This window comes from Ursus americanus, chromosome 24, assembly GCF_024610735.1.
Source record: "Ursus americanus isolate L20-20 chromosome 24, mUrsAme1.1.p, whole genome shotgun sequence".
In the NCBI taxonomy this organism is placed as follows: Eukaryota; Metazoa; Chordata; class Mammalia; order Carnivora; family Ursidae; genus Ursus; species Ursus americanus.
In genome coordinates this window covers 4,911,307-4,934,864 of record NC_142150.1, presented here as the reverse complement: position 1 = coordinate 4,934,864, position 23,558 = coordinate 4,911,307, and the positions used below count along the sequence as shown (strand labels likewise).

At 44.9% G+C, this 23,558-nt stretch overlaps 1 protein-coding gene across 1 annotated transcript; it reads right to left on the bottom strand.

The window, feature by feature from the left end:
- Positions 1–4,847: 4,847 nt before the first annotated feature.
- LOC123791640 (calcitonin gene-related peptide 1) lies at positions 4,848–7,660 on the bottom strand. Its single transcript, XM_045796486.1, has 3 exons — positions 7,575–7,660; positions 7,168–7,314; positions 4,848–5,007 (listed from the first exon to the last, which is right to left on the bottom strand). The coding sequence occupies exons 1-3, from the start codon at positions 7,658–7,660 to the stop codon at positions 4,848–4,850; spliced, it is 393 nt and encodes a 130-aa protein (XP_045652442.1).
- Positions 7,661–23,558: the final 15,898 nt, after the last annotated feature.

Below are 23,558 nucleotides of genomic sequence, written 5' to 3'. Positions count from 1 at the left end.
TTCATCCCACTACACTTATTTTCACTCAAAAATCTATACACAGAAGTTTATAGGAGCTGAATTCATAAATGCCAAAAATTGGAAACAATCCAAGTATCCTTCAACATATAAATAAATTATCCAACTATGGTACATGCCTACAATGTAATACTGCCCAGCAATAAAAGGAAACAAATTACTCATACATGCAACAACATGGATAAATCTCAAATGCATTATGCTAAGTAAAAGACACAAAGCTACATACTGATTTCATTTATATGACATTCTGGAGAAGGAAGAGGGATCTGAATAGACATTTTCCAAAGACGATATACAAATCGCCAACAGGAACACGAAAAGGTGCTCAACATGACCAATCATCAGGGAAATGCAAATCACAACCACAGTGAGATATTATGTCACAACTCTTAGCTATTATCAAAGATACAAAATAGCACATGTTGGCAATGATGTGGAGAAAAGGGAACCCTTGTAGACTGTTGGTGGGAATGTAAATCAGTGCTACAATGGAAAACAGTATGGAGGTTCCTCAAAAAATTAAAAATAGAACTGCCATATTATCCAGCATTTCCATTTCTGGGTATTTATCTGAAGGAAATGAAATCATTATCTCAAAAAGGTATCTGCACCTGCATGTTCACTGCAGCATTACTTACAATACACAAGACATGGAAATGAAATAAATGTCTATCAACAGATAAAGGTTAAAGACAATGTGATATGTACATGTCATTTATATATACAAAGAGAGAAATACATAGCTGTGGGTGTAATGAAAGATTATTTGCCATAAAAAAAGAAGGAAATCCTGCCACTTGTTACAACATGGGTAGACCTTGAGGTCATTATGCTAAGTGAAATAAGTCAGACAGAGAAAGACAAGTAATGGATGGTCTCACTTGTATGTGGAATTGAGAACCAAAACCAAAACCAAACTCAAAGAAACAGAACAGATTTGTGTGTGATTGCCAGAGGCAGGGGGGTGGGGCAAAAGGTACAAACTTCCAGTTATAAGATAAGTAAGTCCTGGGAATGTAATGTACAGCATGGGGACTATAGTTAACAATACCTTACTGCATTATTTGAAAGTTGCTAAGAGAGTAGATCTAAAAGGTCTCATCACAAGAAAAAACTAGATTTATTGTGATCATTTCACATTATCTACAAATATCAAATCATTATGTCATACAAATAAAACTAATACAGTGTTGTGTGTCATTTATATCTCAACTTTAAAAGCTAAATATAAAAATACACTAGATGGACAGAGACATAACGATTATTAGCAGGGGTTGAGGGGCGAGGGGGCAAAAGAGAAGCATGGGAGACTTTTGAGGAGTGATGAAACTGCTTTGTATCTTTATTGTGGTGGTGATTACACAACTCAGTGTATTTGTCAAAATTCATAGAACTATACACCAACAAGAATTGACCTCCCTTTATGTCAATTTAAAATGATATGCTTAAACGAAGCTGCTGGAGCTGGGACTCTGAGAGCCACGTGTTCCTTGGTCAGGTGGATCTCAGACTCTGCCAGGTGGGGACCCTTAAAGGAGACAAGAAGGCATGAAGAAAAAGAAACTTGCTCCTTCCTGTTTTGATTTCTCTCTCTGTCAGCATCGCCCACAGAGCTTTCTTACTCTGGCAGGGACGGCGTTTCCAGTTTTGTTTTGTTTTCCCATACTCCTTGAACAGCTTTGTCACATCCTTTCAAAGATCCCGCATCAGCCCACTTCCCCTCTCAGTCGTCTGAGCATGCTCCTCCAAGGTTCTAGATTCTCAGTGCCCCACCTCTTGTCTTTGTTCCCCGGGCCCTGAGGATGGCAGCCGCCTCCTTCACTTTCTGTCTCTGCACTAACTCTGGTTCTCCTTCGCCTTTTCAGAACTCTAGTACCAGCTTCGTCGGTTTCTTAAATTACACTTTCTGTTAAAAATTACTGATGTGGTTTCTGCCTTACTAACGAGAAGCTGATAGGAAGCCAAAGTCTTTCCTATGCCCTGTAAGGTCCTACATGATCTGCCCTCCTCATTACTTCTCTGACCTCGCCTCTGACTTCTCTTTCTCCTCACTCCCTGATTCTCAAGAAATAAAGCAGATAAAGGAGCATGTGAACCTCACCACAGAAATGTAGTCACCAAAATTCTAAGTGCAGAGAGATCTACTGGACAAATAACTTAGTTTCTCCAAATAAATAGCAAGAGGGGGAAAAAATGGAGTGGCAACCTCTAGGTTAAAAGGGCCTTAGGGGCGCCTGGGTGGCACAGCAGTTAAGCAACTGCCTTCGGCTCAGGGCATGATCCCAGGGTCCTGGGATCGAGCCCCACATCAGCCTCCTCTGCTATGAGCCTGCTTCTTCCTCTTCCACTCCCCCTGCTTGTGTTCCCTCTCTCGCTGGCTGTCTCTATCTCTGTCGAATAAATAAATAAAATCTTTAAAAAAATAAAAAATAAAAGGGCCTTAAAACATATAAACCAGCAAAAACAAAAAACATATAAACCAGCAACAATGTGAAGACCTAATTTGAGCTCCGATTTTATATATATACATTATCTTATATATACACATATATAAGATAATGGAGGAATTTTAACCATGACTGGATGTGAGATATAGGAATTAAGAAATTACTGTTAACTTATTTTAGTTGTTAAATGGGACTATGGTTATGTTTAAAAAGTGCTTCCCATGTATGGGGAAGTATTTATGGATACCTTGATGTTATAATACATGTGCGGGTGTAGTAGACGCTACACAGAGGTAACAACATTGACCATAAAAGGATCATTGCTGAAGCCAAGTGTCTTAGTCCACTGGGACTGCTGTAACAAAATGCCACAGAGTGGGGGGCTTATAAACAACAAATATTTATTTCTCAGTTCTGGAGGCCGCAAAATCCAAAATCAAGGTGCCCACAGATTCCATGTCTGGTGGGGGCCCCTTTCCTCCCTCAGAGCAGTCTTCTGACTGTGAGCTCGCATAGTGAAAGGAGCAAGGAAATTCTCTCCACCCTCATCTGTAAGAGCATAAGTCCCATTCACAAAGGGATGGCCCTTACGACCTCATCACCTCCCCAAAGCCCCACCTCCCAAGACCATCACTTTGGGAGTTAGGTTTCAACATACGATTTGGCGGGGGGGGGGGGGGTGTTGGGAACACAAACTTTCAACCTGTAGCACCACGTAATAGGGTAGAAGGGATCCACTTTATTATATAACGTCTAGGTTGTTTCTATGTTTTTTTCCATTTGTCTTCAAAATCTGAGTGTGAATCATGTGAGGCAGTTAGGTCAAAGAATGGCCCATGGATCTCTGGAACACATCAGAAGCCATTGTCAAGAAGCATATAGCACAGTGGTTTCAACTACAGACTCTGGAAATCACCACCTGAGTCTGCCACTATCTATCTATGTGACCTTGGACTTCACTTCTCCAGGGCTGTTTCCTCAGATACAAAATGGAAATAATAATGGCGTCTCCTTCATGGAGTTGTCATAAAGATTAAATGAATCAACAGGTATACAGCACTGTCTTAGAACATCATCTGGCCCATTTTGAGTAAGCACTCAAAAAACATCAACTATGGGGCGCCTGGGTGGCTCAGTCGTTAAGCGTCGGCCTTCGGCTCAGGGCGTGATCCCAGGTCCCTGGGATCAAGCCCCGCATGGGGGGCTCCCTGCTCTGCTGGGAGCCTGCTTCTTCTTCTCCCACTCCCCCTGCTTGTGTTCCCTCTCTCGCTGGCTGTCTCTATCTCTGTCAAATAAATAAATAAAATCTTAAAAAAAAAAAAAAAAAAAGAAATGGGGTCTTAAAAAAAAAACACACATCAACTACTATTGTTATTATTACACAGGGCAGTAAGTCAAAATGAACCACCAGGGTCTCAAAACACATATATCCAAAATATGTTTTTAATCTTGATGAAGTTCACAAATGGTACAATATCGAGATTTCCTTAAACAAAGTATACAATCATGTTCTTAGACAAGGCAAAGCGTCACCATTACCATGTGTCCCTAGAGGCCACGAAGACAATGATTTATTGTCCCCCTAAGGTTTCGCAGAGCCGCCATGATCAACAGGATAGCTCTCAAAGAACCGATATGCTACCAGATAAGCCAATAATAGATGCCATCACACCGACTGCACACAGAATCAAATATAAAAAGAACACAAGATACATATGGAATTAGCTTATTTTTTCATTCAGTTTCATTCCTTTCAAGTGACAAAGTGCTTTTTCTTCAGTATCTATTGGGATGCAAACATGTATATCTTCCATGGGGCCTTCTCACCAAGAGTTGTCAACAGAAATTAATAGAAGTGGTGAGTTCAGCTTCATGGTTACCTGAGATGGGAAAAAAATAAAATAAAAAAGAAGAGCAAGAAGGAGGAGGAAATGGAGAAGGAGAAGAAAGAGAAACAGGAGAATGAGAAGGACAAGAAGGGAATAATCACAATTATTACTAAAAAGAACACAAATTTATAGGAGTGCTTCTTTAAATGGCATTTACAAAGTATGGGTCTGAGATGTAAAGAGGCTTTTAAGGTAAATGACGGGGTGGGGGGGGGAAGCAACTATCAATCAGCAGGCTTTTTTTTTTTTTTCATTTCTCCTCTCAGAAAGATGACCCTGCATGTCCGCAGCCAATCCTAGTGCTCCGATCTCAGGCTCACTTGCAGAAGAAACTCACTACTCAGAAGGAAGAATATAATTGGAAAGAAGGGATCTGAAGGCCCTACCAGGTCCAATGGGTTTCAAAATGTGGATCATAACCTCCAAATTCCTTCCCCTCCCATCCGACAGCACAAGGGCGGTCACCTTCTTCCTGGAGTCCGGTAGCTGCTCAGGCATGAAGGTCCCTGCGGCGACGGCCAAAGGCTTCGGAGCCCACATTGGTGGGCACGAAGTTGTTCTTCACCACAGCCCCAGATCTGCTCAGCAAGCCAGCCAGCCGATGGGTCACACAGGTGGCAGTGTTGCAAGATCTCTTCTGGGCAGTGATGCTAATTTGCAGGATGGAGAAAGAAGACAAGGCCTGTCAGTGAGAGGCGAGAGGCAAGAGGCAGGAGCCTGCCCCGTGGGGCCTTCATAAAGAGAATTGCAGCTCTTTGACATACCACATAAGACTAAGAGTTTCTCCTAAATGCAATTATCAAAGCTGTTAGGAGAAATGGCCTGGCAGCTTTCGCTAGGAGCCCTGCCCAGAGACCTCAGTGAAAAACACCCAGTGCCAATGGTATGGAAGTGTGCAATCACGATATGCTACACATGAAGCTAGTGTCACACTGCATGTTAACTAGCTGGAGTTTAAATACAAAACTTAAAGAAAAAGAACAAGAAAAAACCCAGTGCTAAGCTAGACTCCAGGACTCATGTACTGAAACCTGCACTTGTTGTCGCTTACATACAGTCCATTTAGAACCGGGAGGAAGTGGTCACCCAAGGCCCAGCCCTACCCCAAGACATGCAAAGAGCATAGAGCAGCCACAGAGCAGCCACAGACACCAACAGAACCACCTTCCACGGGAAAATGAAAATTCCCTGAAGTCTTACCTGGAAGAGGCCCAGAGAGCAGGGGTGCAGCATCCTCCCCCAGAAGTGGTTACCTGCTCCTCAGCACACCTGTTCTTGATGGTGGAGCTGGTTCCCAGGGACCACTCACCAGGGCCTGTATCCGGCTACCCTGAGGCTAGAGCTACTTTTGAGTATAGGTTCTGGTCACTCTCAAGCATCGGACAGGGACCAGAGTAATGACACCACAGTGCAAATCCATTTAGAAAATAGGTTTATTCATCAGTGATGAAGCATGAGGGATGAAGCAGAAATTGGAGGACTCTGCCTTGAAATCCTCTGGGATCTCAAAAAGCTTCCCTCGTTCTTACCTCTAACCTGGTCTAGGAGTCCTGCTCTCTTCCCTTCCATCCTGAGATCCCCAGTATTCGCTGTCATGAGCAAAGCTACCAATACCAGCTTGAAGACCAATCAAAGTGAATTTTGCCTGCATTAAGTTCATCAATGGGAGCAAGAAGGGAAAGCAGGAAGGAGTGGGAGGAGTTCGGTTGGCATCCTCGGGCGCCCCAAAGTGGGTTAATGGCCCCTCTCCAAGCTGCTGGCTATGTCCCTTTTCTTCCCAGGTGTTTCAGCCCCGAAGCCGATGCCAGAGAATGTATGAAAGTTGTTGAGGTCCTTCGAGTATGTGCCCAGCACACAGGTACTCAGATTACTGCACCGCTTAGCTCGGAAACTGTCCAGGCTGCAGGGAAAAGACATGCCAGACAACACCATGCACTGGGTCCGCCCCCGAGGGCAGTCATGCAGAAGGCTGAACCTGGGAGGGGGCACTTCGAGCGGGGGCGGGGGGGGCAGGCAGCAGTGCAGCTCACACATCCTCCATTAAGAGAACCTGGAGGTTTGCTGAGCCAGGGCAGTGTGGGGAAGGGCTGCGGTGGGGAAGGGGTAGCCTTTTCTAGCATTCCTCATGCTGCCATATGTCAGTCCTCATGTCTGCACCGAGATGCTCCAGGGTAGCTGCATGTGCATATCATGCCTCAGACCCGGCGGGACCATGGCCAGGCTGGGGCTGGCGTGTGTGTTTCAAGCTCAGGGGACATGGGGAGGTGAGGCTGGGGAAGGGTGTCTGACCCAGGACAACATGCGCATCTCCACAGATCCTACACATCTAAACACCTCAGACCTACCTCAGACACTGTGCTACCCGACCCCACCCTCTGCAAGGCCTTTGGCATCACCTTGCAAATGTGCAATGAAGACTCCTTGTGGGTGTGAAAGAACAACACACACAGGTTAAATTTCTAAAACATCCTGAGATACACTGAGTCCATCCCCTGGTTTCACACTTACCTGTCCCAAGTCAACCAGTGCTGGGAGTTCTCCTCAGTAGGGCAAGACCAATGCCCAGAGTAAGGGGTTCTGTAGCTCCCCATTCCATTTCCTAACAGCTTTCAGGAATGGACCTTTTTAATGTGTCTAACCAGTCTCTTCAGCTACACCTGGACCTCTGTCTTCCACGGAGCCTGAGCACGGCTGCGCCCCAGGGCCTGGTGAACAACCACAGCCTGCTGGACTCCTGGCCAGATGTTGTTTTTCCTACCTCTCTGGGATATGCCCTTCCGGATATGCCAGGGCAGAGTGGGGGGCCTTACCTGGAGCCCTCCATCTCCTCCTGGTCCTGCTCCTGCTCCAGTTCATTGGTCTTCCTCTGCACATAGGCCTTCACCAGGGCAGCCAGCAGGAGGCGGCCTTCCTTCTCACTGAGCCCCGTGGGGTCTGGGAGGCTCTCCAAAGCAGACCTGGGGAGGGGAAGCAAACCCAGTAGAGGCTCTGAGCCCCTGCCTGCCTCCTCCCCAGGATAAACAGCAAAGCTTCCTGGTCCCTGTGACTTTTCCTGAGGATGTGCCCTCCACCCTCACTACCCCTCTGCAGGGCTGAATTCAACATCCACAAGGGTCTTAATTCACCAGTAGCCTTGTGACGTGACTTCAGAGGCACAGAACTGCCAGATCTCAGGGGCAGTAGAAGGGGAATGTTCTGTGGCTTCAGGCTGCCTCACCTGAATGGTGCCGCCTGGAGGCCGCCTGCCTGGCACAGGACCAAGATGCTGAAAGCCAAGAAGTGGGAGGACGTCCAGAAGCCCATGATGCCTCTCTGTAAGGAGAGAAAGACGTTACCGCTGCACTGAGACCAAGCAAGGCCTGGAGCCCACAGACCTAGGTTCCTGTTCTGCCTCTGCCATGAACTGCCTTGTGGCTTCAGGCGAGTTACCCAACCTCCCCAAGCATCCCTTCATTTGCCAGAGGGGCTGCTGTGAATCTCAAAAGATACCCGGCAGTGAACTTGGTGGAGCAGAAACAAGTGTCCTGGGGTGTGGTGGAGTTGTGTGGACAATCAGGGAGAAGCCTCACAGGAGTGTATGCACACAAACACACAACTTTTGCCTTCTGCGGAGACCAAGCGGGGACCCACCCTAATATACATTCTTCTCCCACAGCGCCTGTCTTCTCAGGGACTGAGAAATCTACGGCCACCTTCCCCTTGGCTGGATTTCCCCCTAACGCATGGCAGAGGAAAGTGGGAAGGGTACCTTGGAAAGGAGCACTGATCTCTTGGGAGGTGGGTTTGGATTTGGGGAAAATTTTAACGTGCCAGTTACTGGTGTCTTTGGGCTCTGCCAGCCCAGCCCCCTATGCTGGAATGCAGTTTAGCTGTAGGTGCTGGTTGCCAGCATCCGGAGGTGAGCCCCGTGCTCTGCTCAGGGGACTGCACAGCCCCAGGTCTCAGGGACGCTCGTGGGCTGGCGGTGCCTCATAGAAAGGATCAAGTCTCCCCCATCCCGAGAATCAAACGTGATCCCTCAGGACACAGATTGCACAGGGCACTCCCAGAACAAACTCAGGCTGGATCCTGCACGCCAAGGTGCACCAACGCAGGGGCCACAGACCCGCCTACCCGAGCTCGCGGAGCTTCCAGCGCCCAGGCGAAGCCCAGGGAATGCTTGGAACTCCACCTGCGCTAATTAGAAGACAATGCTCTGTCCCAACCACCCTTCTCCCCCTGAGCCAGACAGAGAACTAGGAGCACCTGCCTGTAGGTGGGCCGCAGTGGCCTTGAGAGGCAAAAGAAAGGCAAATAGATGAAGCAAACTAGATGAACTAATCCAGAAGCAAGTTACTAAAGTGAGCGGAGTGGGAAGTTCCTCACCTGGAGACTGGAGTTTTTGGAGAGCTCTAGCGGCCGGTCTGCCCCGATGGACACAACGCCTGCTGCGGGCGTCTTCCCCGCCGAGCTCTGCCCTCTTATTCCAGCGATAGTGGGAGGGGGGTCCCCATGAGTCCGCGCGGCCAATCCAAAGTGGCCAGGACCGACCCAGCTCCAATTGCGTCATTGCTCGCGCTCCCTGCACTGGTTCTCTAGGGAGGGGAACCATCCTCTCTGGCTGTCTTTTGCAATGAGGTCATTGCTTGGAGAGAGGGAGGGCGGGGAGGGGTGGAGAGCTTTGGACGTCCTGAAAGTGGGGACCAAGCGGGGAGTTTCACCTACAGTGAGGGGCCAGAGCTTCTCTCACTTTCTTGATGCCTGAACTCCGATCTCGAAATCCCTCCTACTATACCAGTACGGACCCCAGACTGGCCACCTGGACCCCCAGGAGGTTAAACAGCAGTCTGGGGTTCTAAAAAGGCATCTCAGCTGAAATAGCCCACTGTGAAAGAGTTGGATGGGGGGAGGGAAAGGGAACTTGAAAGACTGATCTCCTTGGACCGCTTTGGGTACTCCTGAGATATCCTCTGCTCTCCCCCACCCATCCTCCCTCTGTCCCACTCCCCACCCCACCTGCGCCTTGGCACCCTACGCCGCGCAAAGTTGTTTTGCTTCTAGTCTGACAAGCCAAGCCTCCTTCGCCTCACTCCTCTGGGAGTGGAAGGGAGGAGCGGGGAAGGGGCTAAGCTGGCACTGGCTACACAGAGCGCTAGCCATTTCCCTCCTACTCCCGAGACCTCGACTGTGGGCTCAGCCCTTCCACTCTAACCCAGGACCCTCCACTGCAGCGCCGCGGTTGGTTTACACAGCTGTCCTGCGCTTCAGGCTTCTGTTTGCCAAGCTGCCGGGCTGGGACAGCCTGTGCCGGGTTTCTACCTGTGTCGCTCCACACCCCTGCCCCACTTCTCTGAAGCGCTTGATGGCTGAGCGGGTGGGGGTCCTGCGGCGTCCCACAAAGGAGAGCCGGTGCTGCAAGCCCGAAGGGCAGCCTTCGGACTTTCACACACGCGCCTCTCTCAGCTGCAGGCGGGCTGGTGAGCGCACTGGCGCTGCCCGCGGGGCGCCCAGCCGGCACTCACACACCTGGACCCCAGCCATCTCTCGGCTTTTCGCATTGACACGCGGACACTCTGGGAGAGAGCCGGCACTTGCTGCAACTTACGCGCTTCTACCCGCTGTTCGCAAAAGAGCGCGCGCCCAACAACCCAAACCAACCTCGCGCAAACCCAAAAGCGACCCCGCGAGTTTCTGCTTTAGGAAAGACACGTTTTACACACACAGGGGTGCACACTGTTCCCCAAGCACCGGCGCACGCACTCAGCCTTTGCTTTATTTCTTAAGGAAACCCGGGTTCTCGGAGTCTGTGCTGCGGGCGCTCGCCGCACCCGGGCGCGGGGAGATCCCCAGCTCTTGCCCAAGGGGCATAGAGTGCGCTGGCGGGTAGAGGCAGTGGGGGAAGAAGTGAAGAAGATTACCCCCACACACACACACCTCCGTGCCTTAGGCTGGTCCTTTCTTGCGGTGAGGGCTGTGGCCCCAAAAGCGCCCTCTGGCCCCTCCTGACCTCAGGAAGCCTCTCGAATAGCCTCGCCCCGGGGTGCGGGGCAGAGGGCGAAGCCAGAGGTTCGAGGGATCCCACCGCTGGTGCTTACTGCTTCTGCAGATCAGAAAGGCTCTCAGGGGCTGCCAGTCTGGGCCCTCCAGGTCTTATTTTCAATTGCACCTGGGCAATTGAAACCCCAGGTAACACCCTCAAAGAATCCTGATCCTCGAATACGGCCGCTCTTGCCGGGCCTGCTTGCTACCCCAGCGGGCAGAGCCCACAGTGGCTGCATGACCCACAGTCACCCCTAGCCCTACAAAGGAGCTACAAAGTGAGCGGCACCTACAAAGTGGCTCTGGGCTGTAGGGGACGGGAAGCAGGGCAGGGCCCTTCCTCCCAAAGCCCTGCAGGTACAGGACACTTCTATGTCCCCCTCTCCCGGATTATGGCAGCAGCGGAAAGGCACAGCTGGGAGTCACTACCTGACTCTAGTCACTACGCCTCTCCCTCTACACCCTTGTTCCCGGACCACTGCCACCGTCTCTGAGGTCTGGCAGAGCGTGTAGCACGCTCCAGCAGCTCGGGGTTGCACCATTCTCCCCCGAGCTCTGGGGACTCGGAAAAATAGCTGGGCCCGCGTAGGGGATGGAGGGGAGGGAGGAAGGGATAGGAAAGAAGCTCCGGAAGGCCCCAGACCCTAGAGCCCCAAGCTGCCTAGCCCCGATGAAGTAGTGACAGCGCCTAGCCTGAGAAGCAGGTGGGGCGCGTTGGTGGAGTCAGGTTGGGATTTGGCCTCCCAGGAGGCCCACAAATATGAAGGGGGGTGACTTTGAATCCTTGGGGTTGAGGACTGGAGAGGGCTAGGACTTTTCTGAAGTGTTGGGACCTGCTGTGCTGTCACCAAGAGGGGTACAATCTGCTCCCGAGGCGTGCGATGGGTTGCCCACTGTCCCGCAAAGAGCTACGACCCCGGGTAAAGTCAGCGGAAGTTTCTTTAAAGGCCTCCGACAAGTAAGAGTGTGCACCCGACCCGCAGGCAGATCTTAATGCCAAATACCTGGATCCGCGCTTTGGACATCTTCTTGCGAGCTCCAATGGCACCGGTTATTTTAGCTGTAAGCACCCAGGATTATTTGACATGGTCTTCTTCCTCCTGTTTTTGCAGCGTCTGGCGCACAGTAGGTGCACGCAAATGTTCGCTGAAGAGGGAGTGAGCCAGAGGATGAATGAGTGAAGAGTTGCATGGGTTCATTACAGTCAGAGTCAGCAGTAAATTTGCAGCCAAGCTGAACTAAATAGACCGAAATTAGATCCATTAGATGGCAAGACAGATCCTTGATCCAAAGTAGCACCTCTTTATTGAATAGAAGGAATCAGTGTCCTGGTGGAAACTTTCTGGAATCTAACGTGAGAGGAAGTACTGAGGACTTCTCTTCCGAAATACATCATCTCCAAAAGCAGTTTTCCTCACCCCATCCTTGTATTATATTATTGAGTGAATGGAAGGAAAAGTCAATACAATAACTTGCTTTTTAAATTGAGAAAATTACATTTTTATTTCCCTGGAACTGTTCTGAGCTCCAAGGCATCCCCAATCAAACTAGCTAGCATAAAGATGTACAAAGAAAAGTTTCTCAGGAATATCTTGTGCTTTTAAATCATCTCAAGTATTTTGGTGCTCAGCCTAACTATTTTATGTACTTTTAAATTTTGAAACTGCTAGTCTTAAGCAATTTTAGAGAGAGATTCCATGTGCTAAACTTTGTGAAGTTTATTTTTATTTACTTTAACTTACTCTCTGTTCTCTTTACAAATTTCCTAGGAGAAATATTCCTTAGGAGAAAGTTTCATTCATGCAACAAATATTTACTTGAGGACCTACTATGTGCTGGACATCATTCAAGGCACTAGCAATTCATGGCGAACAAAACAAAAAACCCTGCCCTCCTGATGCTTGTATTAAAATGATGTATTTAACAGAAATCTTTGTATATTACCCTCTGCCCAAATAAAACACATTCCTACACTACTAGCATCCTCTCAACGTGGTAAGGTCAGATATTTGTCAGAAAGATATTCAGGGCTTACATTATTAAAACATGTAAATATTATTTATTCCCAGCTGATCCACATGGTGTACTTTGATTATATTTCCTGGTTCATTTGCTTTACTTCTAGCAATTCCCTCACTTTTCATTTGTCTGGTTTTCCTTCTGCCCATCCTTGTTTATTCCTTTTCCTGATCCTATTTGTTCTTCATTCTTGGTTTCCTCTCTCACTTTGGTGGATCACATTCACCATTTGATAGATAGATTTTCTGGACATGGAATTGAAAATTATTTTCCCTCAGATTTTGAAAATACTCTCCACTGTTTTCTATTCCCAGTGTGGAAACCTATTTATTTATTTGTTTGTTTGTTTATTTATTTATTTATTTCTTCTTCTTCTTCTTCTTCTTCTTCTTCCTCTAGGTATCTCTCTCAGAATCTTCTCGGTAGTGCTCTAAAATACCATGAGGCTGTACCTTGGCATAGGCTCTTTTTATTTATTGTTTTATTTATTGTTATGAGCACTGAGAGCACACCTATAATCTGAAAATTCATGTCCTTCACTTCAGGGAAATTTTCTTGCTTTATTTCTTTGATAATCTCCTTCCCCACCCCCACCCCCTTGGGTTCAACATTCTGAGAGGTTTTGGTTTTGGTGTTGTTTTTTTTTTCCAAATTTACATGGTTTTTAAGTTCTCTTGATCATATTTTTAATTTCCAAGAGCTTTTTAATTTTTATTCTGTGAATGTTACTTTTTACATCCTCCTGTTTTTATTTAATGGATACAACATCTTCTTGTAGTTCTCTGAAGCTGTTAAATACAGGTTTTGTTTTTCCCTAGGGGAATATCCCCTAAGGAATATTTTCCTAGGAAATTTGTAAAGAAAACAGAGTAAGTTAAATTTTGTTTTTTTCTTCTCACATTAGAGGTTATCTTCACACCTCTAGTTCCCCTTGACTACTTATTTATACTTAAGAGGAAGGTAATAAACTGCTAATCGGAATATGGGAATGGCAGAATTGTCCATCAGTGGGCCTGACTATAGAGTGATTAGATGGAAAGCAACCTCCCCATTTTATTGGGGGGGGGGACCCTAAACTATGAGTAGGTATAAGATTTTTCCCTTGTCTTTTCATTCTCCCTAAGAGTCCTCCAATCACCTGCATGGGTCACTGGGATGGGAGGGTCACTGGGATGGGAGTTTTGACGTAGAGTATAAGCGAATGAGTAGGGAAGGAGGCCGAGAGTTTTGCCATTCTTTATGGTAATCCTCCAGTCTTTTCTAGGACCGAGGAGGAATAGTCATCTAACTGCATAGGATATAGAAAGAAATCTTGCGTCTATGTACTCCTCTGAAAGGCTTGCAATCACTCCACTTTTCAGCCCATGCTGTATCTCCACCAACAGAGGTAACCAACTGCTCAAAACCAGGACCCTGTCCTGGGTCCTTGCTTCTTAATGGATTTCCCTGCCCTACTAGAGTTTATAGTAGAAATTTATGTCTTTACAATGCCTTCTCTTCTACTCAACCAGTTAAGAACACTGAGTGAAGGACAGGAGATACAGACAGTCTTTGCAGAGCCTCAAATTAGACCCAATTCACTGGGCGCTTGACCTCAGCTGATCCCCACTCCTCATCACAGGCCACCTGCCTGGAGGCTTTTTCCCCAAACCTGAGAGAAATAGAGATGCCAACATTTAACCCACAGAAGTCCCTTCCAGAAAATATTTTTAGAGTTGTCTGTCCCTGCCAGAGAATGAGCAAAGCACAGTGGCCCGGACCCAAGCTGGTCACTCTGAGAGATGGACAGACTCAGTGAATGACGTCAAGGAATTACTCAGGTTGGGTTCCTCTGAGATGATTAAAATTCTCTCTTGGCTCAGACCCACAGGACCAAAATTGACTCTCTCTTCCCTGAGAGCATTGTTCCACACTACAAAGGAAGCAGAAATACAGGCCCTTAAAACTTTCTTATAAAGCTAATCAGAGCAAAATTTCCTGCATTCAACACTCAGAAAAATGAGAATTTTGGTAAATTCCCAGGTAACTGAAACATTCTTTAAATGCAAAAATGTGCAGTTTTAAAAGCTATTTTGGATGGTAACCCTGTTTAATGCATACATTCTCCTCTTAACCTTCTCTGGATGACTCATAGCCATCGTGGGTCACAGTACTACATCCTGAGCAAAGACCTGAGTTAGCTGGGCTATTTACCTCCATACCTGCTGACCCCAATTGCTGTGCTTTTTAACTCTTGGCCCATCATTTTTAGTTATTGTATAATCCTCTTAGCATATTAGTTATTCTTATTTAGTTGCCTGAGATCCTCTCTGTCAGGACCTCAAGATGATGTTTTTGACTTTTGATGGTTTCTTTTGGTCACTAATAATATATCTGCCCCTAGCCCCAGGCCCAGTCTACCTGAATTTTCACCACCTAAATTCAACACCATCAAAAAAAGAAAAGAAGCATGCTCAGTAGAACTGGCTGGAGCAAATCAAAAGGAGGGTGAAAGGAAAGATGTGAGTATCTCTCTCATGAGTAATGTTAAAGAGCTCTAATGCATTTTCCTATCTTTTCTGGTCCTTGGCTATGTCCCATATAGAGAATGTTTCTGGGGAAGTGAGCATTTCTATGGTGTTAAAGAAATATGAGATAGGCCATAGATATAAAAGAGGGTCTTGCATAACAGTGCTGTCCAACAGAACTTTCCACAATAATGGAAATATTCCATATCTGTGCCATCCAATACAATAGCCACTAGCCCCATGTGGCTTTTGAGCACTTGAAATATAGCTAGTGCCTATATTTTTAAAATTTAATTTAGTTTTAATTAATTTAGTTTTTTAAATTTAACTTTAATTTAATTTAGTTTTAATTAATTTAAATGTAAATAGCCGGGGCGCCTGGGTGGTTCAGTTGGTTAGGTGTCCACATCTTGGTGTCAGCTCAGGTCATGATCTAGCAGTTGTGGGATCGAGCCCCACATCAGGCTGTGCTCAGTGCAGAGCCTGCTTCAGATTCTCTCTCCCTTTCCCTCTCATTCACTCTCTGTCTCTTGCAAATAAATAAAATCTTTAAAAAAGTAAAAATAAATGTAAATAGCCATATTTAGCTAGAGGCTACTGTATTGGACATCAGTCTACAGAATAGAGTAGTGGTTAAATGCATAGATTCTAGACTGTCTATTGTTCAAATTCTGACTCTCACATTTATTAGCGGTTTGACCACAGACAAACCTCTTGAACTTTCTGTGATCTTCCTTTGTAAAATGGGGATAATAATATTGCTTATTTCATAGAGTTTCTGTGAGGATTACACAGGTAATAAATATAAAGTGCTTAGAATAGTGTATGACAAACTAGTAAGTGCTATATAAATGTTAACCATTGTCTTATATCGGGTTTTTCCAGAAGCATAACCCAAGACAAGAATTTAAGTACAAACTGTTTATTTGGGAGTTGTATCAGTAAGGGAACAGGGAAGTGAGACTGGAAAGGGAAGATAACCATTACAGAGTATAGCAATAGGTAGGTTACACCTGTAGGCAACTGGGGCTTTATCCTGCTTGAGACCTTCTGGAATACCGTAGAAAGAAAACCTAGAATTGTCCCATCCAACAAATGACTCCAGTCCATCATCGGTTAAGGGGTGCTTCCCAGAGTGCAAACTCCCAACACATCTAGCCAGTCCTGCATAGCCAAGCTTCTGGCCCAGGAAGAGAGTCATAGGGGCTAATAGTTGAAAGCTATGGGTGCAAATGGAACTGGTAAACACTGGTGGGGCATGCAGACAATCTGCTATAGTCATATTAATATTATAAAGAGTCTGCCACTCCTTAATGACCCTCCCTAGAAACAGGCAGGGATAAGTGTCTCATCCATAATATGTTGTGAAAGATTAGCAAACAGGTTGTTATATGCTGGTGTCACCCCCACCCATCTGATTCTTAAGGTCTTTCCTCAGAGTATCTAGAAAGCCCTTTGGCAGCCCCCGAGTCCTACAGCCTGTTAACTTCAGCGCTCCTTTCATCAATAGACAAACACACAGAAAGATCAGTGCTCTCTATTCTCTTGAAGCAATAAATCAAACCCATACAGAAGGCTGCCATTCAAAGGTAAATATAAAGGCCATGCTGGCAGAAACTTATTAATGCTGGATAAAGGCCAGCAGCAGGAGTCAGGAGAGGGGGTGTGGGGGGTTCTCAATCATGATTTATTAGTTTTCATGAACCGATTTTTTATTTCTTGTTGAACAGACCATATTTTCTCAAACCTCACATCTTAGAAATTTCCTTGGCCAAGAAATTACTGGAGAATTTCTTCTACTTATTGTTGAAGATAATTATAACAGCTTTTATTTTATTTTATTTTATTTTTTTGTATATAGGTATTTTCAGCTCTCAACATTGGTGAGTTAAAATTAAATTTTCATACTCACTCCTGAAAGGATGGAGGGCTATGGGACATGGTAGAATGACTCTTAGCAATAATGCTAATTGTTAACATTTGACATCGTATTCAGCAGGGTGCTTAGTGTCATATAACAGAATCCTCTAAGCTAATTTAAACAGGACAGTATTTGTTACAGAGTATTGAGTAGCTTATAGAATTTTTTAAAAGGCCAGAGAATCAGGTCTGGATGCCACACAGCCAGGAGAAACCAACCACGCCATGGAAATGTTCTAGTAGGAAGTTGTTGCTGCTTACCTATAGCAGTTTAGCCTCCAGGCAACTACTCCGTGCGTGCCCCCAGAATATCCAAGACCCTCGTATACAGCCAATATCTTAAAATTCTCACTCTTACCTTCATGAATGTCTGCCTGTTCGGAAACATTGCCAGAACTTAAATTTTGTGTGGAACTCTACCTGTAAGAGAATCAGAGAGGAAATGTTTTTAATTTTCTAACCTCTAAAGGAAGGCTTCAAAGAAGGGGTTTGCATGGTTATCGGGTCAGCTACACTCAGCTTCACTTGGATGTGTAATAATCTTCTCTAAAAAGGAATTTTACAGGTGTTTTTCTATCCAAATCTATTTCTCCCCCACTTTTACCCATAATAGTAAATGGCAGCACTAATAGCTTAGTGTATTCAGCTCAAAATTTAGGTATTATCCTTAATTCCTCATTTCTCTTCATCTATATCCAGTCCATCATTAAGTCCTATTAATTCTACTTTCCCCACCCTAAACACATCCCAAATCCGTCCATTTCCCTCCATCTCCACTAGTGTCTTAGTCTGTTTGAGCTACTATGACAAAATAACAGACCAGGTGGCTTATAAACCATAGAAATTTATTTGTCACAGTTCTAGAAGCTGGAAGTCCAGGATGAAGGTGCTACCATGATCAGAGAAGAGCCCTCTTGTGGGTTACAGGCTTCTCACTGTATCCTCACATGGCAGAAGGGGGCAAGGGAGCTCTCTGAGGTCTCTTTTCCATGGCCATTAATCTCATTCATGAGGGCTCATGACCTAACCACCTCCCAAAGACTCCATCTCATAACACCATCACACTGAGTAGTGGGATTTCAACATATGGACTTTGGGAGGTCACAAAAATTCAGGCCATAGCAACCAGGGAGACTGGTCCAAGCCACCATCATCTCTTGCCTGTAGAATCCCAGTAGTCTTTGAACTAATCTCCTGGATGTGACTGTTACCTCTGTAATCCCTTCTCCACATAACTTTTACGGTGATCTTTTAAAAGCATAGATTGATTGTACTGAGTCACCCCTCTATTTACAAGTCTGCAGTATAATTAGGATAAAAAATTAAATACTTTTATATAGATTTTAAGACAGATGTGATCTACCTCTTATCTGTCTCTCCAGTATCCTTTGATGGCAATCTTCCCTCACCCATATGCCCACACTGGCTTTTTGAAAAGTCCTACAGCTAACAAACAAAAACCTTTCTCACCCCAGAGTCTTTGTATTTGCTGGTTCCTGTGCCTAGAAAAGCGTTTCTTATCTGTCAATCTTCCCCTTCTATGACAACACCCCCACCTAACACATACACACCCACTACTCTTTTGATGGCTAGCTCCTTATCACTCCTTAGTTTTCAGCTTAAAAATCAAATGTCTCTACTTAAAAGACTTCCCCTGACCTCCCCATCTAATGAAGTCCCTTCAATCTCTTTATGATACTAATCTGTTTTTACCTCCTTTACATAACTTACCCTCTTTGAAATTATCTCTGAAATCTACTTATTTGTATATTATTTGTCTTCTTTCACTAGAATGTTAGTTCCTCGAGAGCAGCCTTCTTAAATATCTTGTTTACCACTGTATCTCTAGTACCCGAAAGTGCCCGGCACAAAGTTGGCTTAATAAACATCTGAAGAATCATGGACTGACTCTGTAAAACTTAGCAGTGTACTAAGAGCTCTACTTAGATCATTTTTTTTAAAAGATTTATTTATTTGACAGAGAGAGAGACAGCCAGCGAGAGAAGGGAACACAAATAGGGGGAGTGGGAGAGGAAGAAGCAGGCTCCCAGTGGAGGAGCCTGACGGCGGGGCTCATTCCAGAACACTGGGATCACGCCCTGAGCCGAAGGCAGATGCTTAAAGACTGAGCCATCCAGGCGCCCCTCTACTTAGATCATTTTACATAATCCTTATGTATTAGTCTGTGTTATCCAGAGAATCAGAATCAATAGGAAACATATATGTATTTACTATAAGGAATTGGCTCACATGATTATGGAATCTGACCAGGTCAAGATCTGTAGTCAGCAAGCTGGAGACCCAGGAGAGTAGATAGTATAGTTCCAGTCTAAATCCAAGTCTGAAGGCAGGAAAAGACTGATGTCCCAGCTCAAAAACAGCCAGGCAGAGAGAAAGAATTATTTCTTACTCAGCTTTTTATTATATTCAGGATTCGGTGGATGAGATGAGGCCCACCCACACTGGGGAGGGCAATCTGCTTTAATTAGTCTACCAATTCGAATATTAATCTCATCCAGGAACACCCCCATAGACACATCAGAAATAATGTATGACAAATTTCTGGGCACCCTGTGGTCCAGTCAATATGACACATAAAATCAACTATCACACCTCACAACAACTCTTTGAAGTAGGTGCTGTTATCCTTGCTTTCCTTTTGAGAAAACCAAGTATAGAGAAGTTAAGTACTAGCCCAATGTCATATCAAATAAGCTTAAGAGTAGGATTTAAGCATAGACAGTCTGACTCCAGAGCTCACACTTTAAATATTGGTATTTATTTGCCTCTTTCACAGCAACTGTAGATATTTATGGAGAAGCAGAACACTCCTGATAAATGGCCGCCTCCTGAGCTCCTCCAATTCAAATAAGCATGCAAGGTAGAGCAAACTCCAGGCAGACCCAACTATCTTGGCAACCAGAAATAATTACTACAGAAGGCTTTTGGGGGACCAAGTTCACTCCTTTATAGACCATCACAATCCTTTGATCATCTCTTTTTATCTCTTAAGTATATTTGAAAAACATGGCAACACCCTAGCACTTTTCAGACAGGGAGTCTCCAGTCCCAAGACCAGAGCCCCATCTCTCCTGAGTTGATTACTTCTCCATAGAAGGTAGATGGCATTGGTCAGAGAGGATGTCTATTTTCCAGAATTGAAAGAATAAATGAACTATGAGGTTTAGGAGTCAGAATTTACCAAAAGTCTTGACCCAAGGGCAACAAATGTGATATTCCAATTGAAACCAATTCTAATCCTGAGAAGGTAAAAATGCTATGTATATTTCTGTCCAGAGATGGACAGTGCTTAGAACAGTTGCCTGGCACACAGTAGCCATTCAACATATACTTGTTAAAATGAAAAATAGTAGTATAACAACTTTTTTTGCTTATTTGTTAATTTGTTTTGCTTATTCATGATTACCACTGCCTTGCTGGATCATTGATGTGTTTGGATATCCAACTTTGTGGCCTGGACTTAGGAAAAACTGCATTGTTCTGTACAATAGAGGGATTAAAAAAAAAGGAGTTCCCTTAGGGCAGTCTGGAAGGGATGTGTGAAAGAGAAAGAGGAGACAACTGAAGCTTCAGAACTCACAGGGGTGAACAGCTAGTAAGAAATATTTCTTGGTAGTTAGGGAATGAAATGAAGGACAAAAAAAAAAAGAATGAAAACAAAACCCCTAATATGAAAATTTAGTTTATTTATCTGGCAAATGGTGATGTCACTTCTCCCTTTACCCTTATACCTTTAATACAATTTATTATAACTTTTTTCTGTTTTGTTGAACTGGATATTTTTTAGGAAATCAAGGAAGAGTTTGGGTTTTATCTCAGACTCCACATGAGGAAGAATCAAAAGACAGTATGCACAAAAACCGAAACTTAGAGATGATGAGGTATGAAATCGGGGTTTGAGCTGACTCTACCTTGTAAGGGGACTCGTAAGGGGTTGGTAGAGCTCAGCTCACATCTGGGACTGTTCTGGTATCAGGACAGCCTTCAGTGGAGAAATTTCTCAAGGTTATTGACTTCCATTCAGTAGAAATGGGAGTCATCCCCCATCCTTCTCTCCTGTGAGATCCCACTGGGAGCTGTTCATTGAAAAATCTTCATGCCATTGCATCAACCCCCTTGGACTCACCATGCCTGCCCCTAGGCAGCCTGTGACTCACAAGTACCTTGTTGCAAAAGAAATCCAGCAGAGGGCAAAGCTCTCACCTTACCTTCTTTATTAAGAGCTTCAATGTTCTCATGTGTCATTTGGTAATTGAGATTGTCAATTAGTCGCTTCATTTCTGATCCTCATTTTCCTCTCTTTCAGCTAAACTCAACCTTCAGCTCACACAATGGAAGTCAACAAAGTGAGGTAACAGCTTTCTATGTGAGTCACTCTGGGTGACACTGTGTTCAGAGAGCACTGTGGGGCGAGTAGACAGAGTCCTCCAGGCAAGTGTTTCAGCCATCCAAGAACTGGCATTCAGCCCAAGAAACACTCTCACCTGATGACGGACTAGTGGGATGAGTCCTGGGAGGAAATAGTTCCCAACAGCCAAAGAGAGTCTCTTGGCTCATGCACAACAATGCTCTTCTCGATTAAAAATGTTGTCATCATTCACACTGCAATGTAAAACCTTTTACACTGTGCTCACATTTCTATAGGCTTCCATCTACTCTGCATATTAAAGACAGGACCCTTCCATGAAACAGTGACATCTCTAAGTTACTGTTCTGCCCGAATAGCCCTAAATAATGGAGAGAAAATGGTTTGAAGTCCTCAAAGGGCAAATGCAAGGAGAGAGATTTCTATGAGCTATTTCTCTTTGCTGAGCACTCAGAGGAAAATTATAAGTGGTTGGGAGAAGGCTTTGTTTTCTAAAAGACTTTTAGTTATTCCTGAGAAATCCCTCTGCTTATTCCCGGAGAGAGGTCATCTCTTAGATGCTGTCAGTCAGACAGAGATCAGCAGTGAAGGAGAGGGGCTCAGAGAGATTTCCAACTAATGCAGCCAGAGGAAAATTGCCAAAGAAGCGGGACTCCTTAGGGTAAGTAAATTGAAGGATATTTGGGGGAAAAAAAATAAACCTTTGAAAATGAAAGATAGAAGGATGCTGTATATACAAATTGCCCTGTACGTCAAATTCTGAACAACAACGTCGCCATGGCTGGCTGTGCAGAGCAATGACGCAAGATCTTCTCAGCTATGCTTGCTGGCCCTTTCCTCCAAAGTTATCTATCCTGCTTCCATTCTCATTCTCATAGGACTTGCAATATGCTGCTCATAAAAATTTCACTTTGGTCATAATCTCAGTGGATCCTGGCTGAGAACTCTGGGATAGGGACTTCTATATAGAGATTGGGGAAATACAGCCTAAATACAGAGACTGGCAGAGGAGAGGTAGGTTGCCTAGCCTAGTCAGAGAGGACACTGCCCCAGAGCTTTAACTCCAGAAGTAATTGGCACTGACTATCAGATTTCAATGGTGAAACAAGGGATCAGGAATCCATAAGGGGAGGGACCACTCAAGAGTCTGAAATATTTCAAGTCACAGAGTATGGATCACACCCCAATACCCAACCAGAAAATTGGTGGAACTGGAGCCAACCTCCCCCCTCCACCCCATGAAGGTAAAGCTGAAATTGGAGTATTAGAGCTGTATCCTCATGATTGAGTAGAGACAGCTAATCAGTGAGGATCAACATAGGGGTTCGATACTGTGTTTGGTCATAAGAGAAGTAAGGAGAGTACTAACTTGATACTAGAGGATCCTGAAATGCTGGTTCCTAGTTATAACTATTAGGGGAAAAGAATGGTGGTCTGCAGGGAGAGGATCTAAAAGGACCCAAATGGGGGCTGAATGGCTGGCAAGTAGTCTGAGGACCATGACAATTCCAGGCCCTCTAAGGTGGTAGGACAGATACTATTAAGATATATTCTGCTACAGTGAGACTATTCTACCAGAGAGGATTTGTAATTAAAATAGGCAAACAGGAAATATAAGACAAGAGTCTGACAGTGGTTTTGTTGCAATTCTTAACGAACGAACTCAAGAACAAAACCCAAAAGACCCAAATGACTAAGAAGCTCCTGGTTGAATTTTAGAGCACTAAACAAGCAGTCAGGGGTTTTTATGAGTTTTGTAAGTCTTGCCTACCCTTCCCTGTTCCACTCCCAGTCTCAACTATTCTGTCTACCAGAAATGCACTTTAGTCCTTGGGCTTGGCAAAGCAATGGGTGTGTTCAGTACAAAACTGGTAGTTCAACAGCAACGTCCAAAGACAGGCTGATTTCATGATATTTTCCAGGGCACACAGTTCCTTTAAAGTAGGACCACTTATAATAACAATAATAATAACAATGGAAGACCACATTTATTTCACAATTTCATACATCTAAGCTAACGGCTAATATTTATTATCCATTGTGTAAGTCTTCACAACAACCCTATGAGCTAGGTCCTATTACTGATTCCATTTTACAGAAAGATTAAGCAATTTTCCCAAAGTCACATGGCTAGTAAGTGCATGTGACATATAAAGGAAACTGGCTCATTCAATACTCCCTCCAACTTATTTCTGGTATAACACCCAGTATCATAGAGACTGGAAAAATTAGAAACTACACTACCCAGAGCCCCCTTGAAACTGGGCTCCATGTGCAGCTTAGGTTCTCACAAGCAACATCTGGAGGCAGAAATAACTAGGCAGAGCCTCGATGCACGGAGATTATCTGT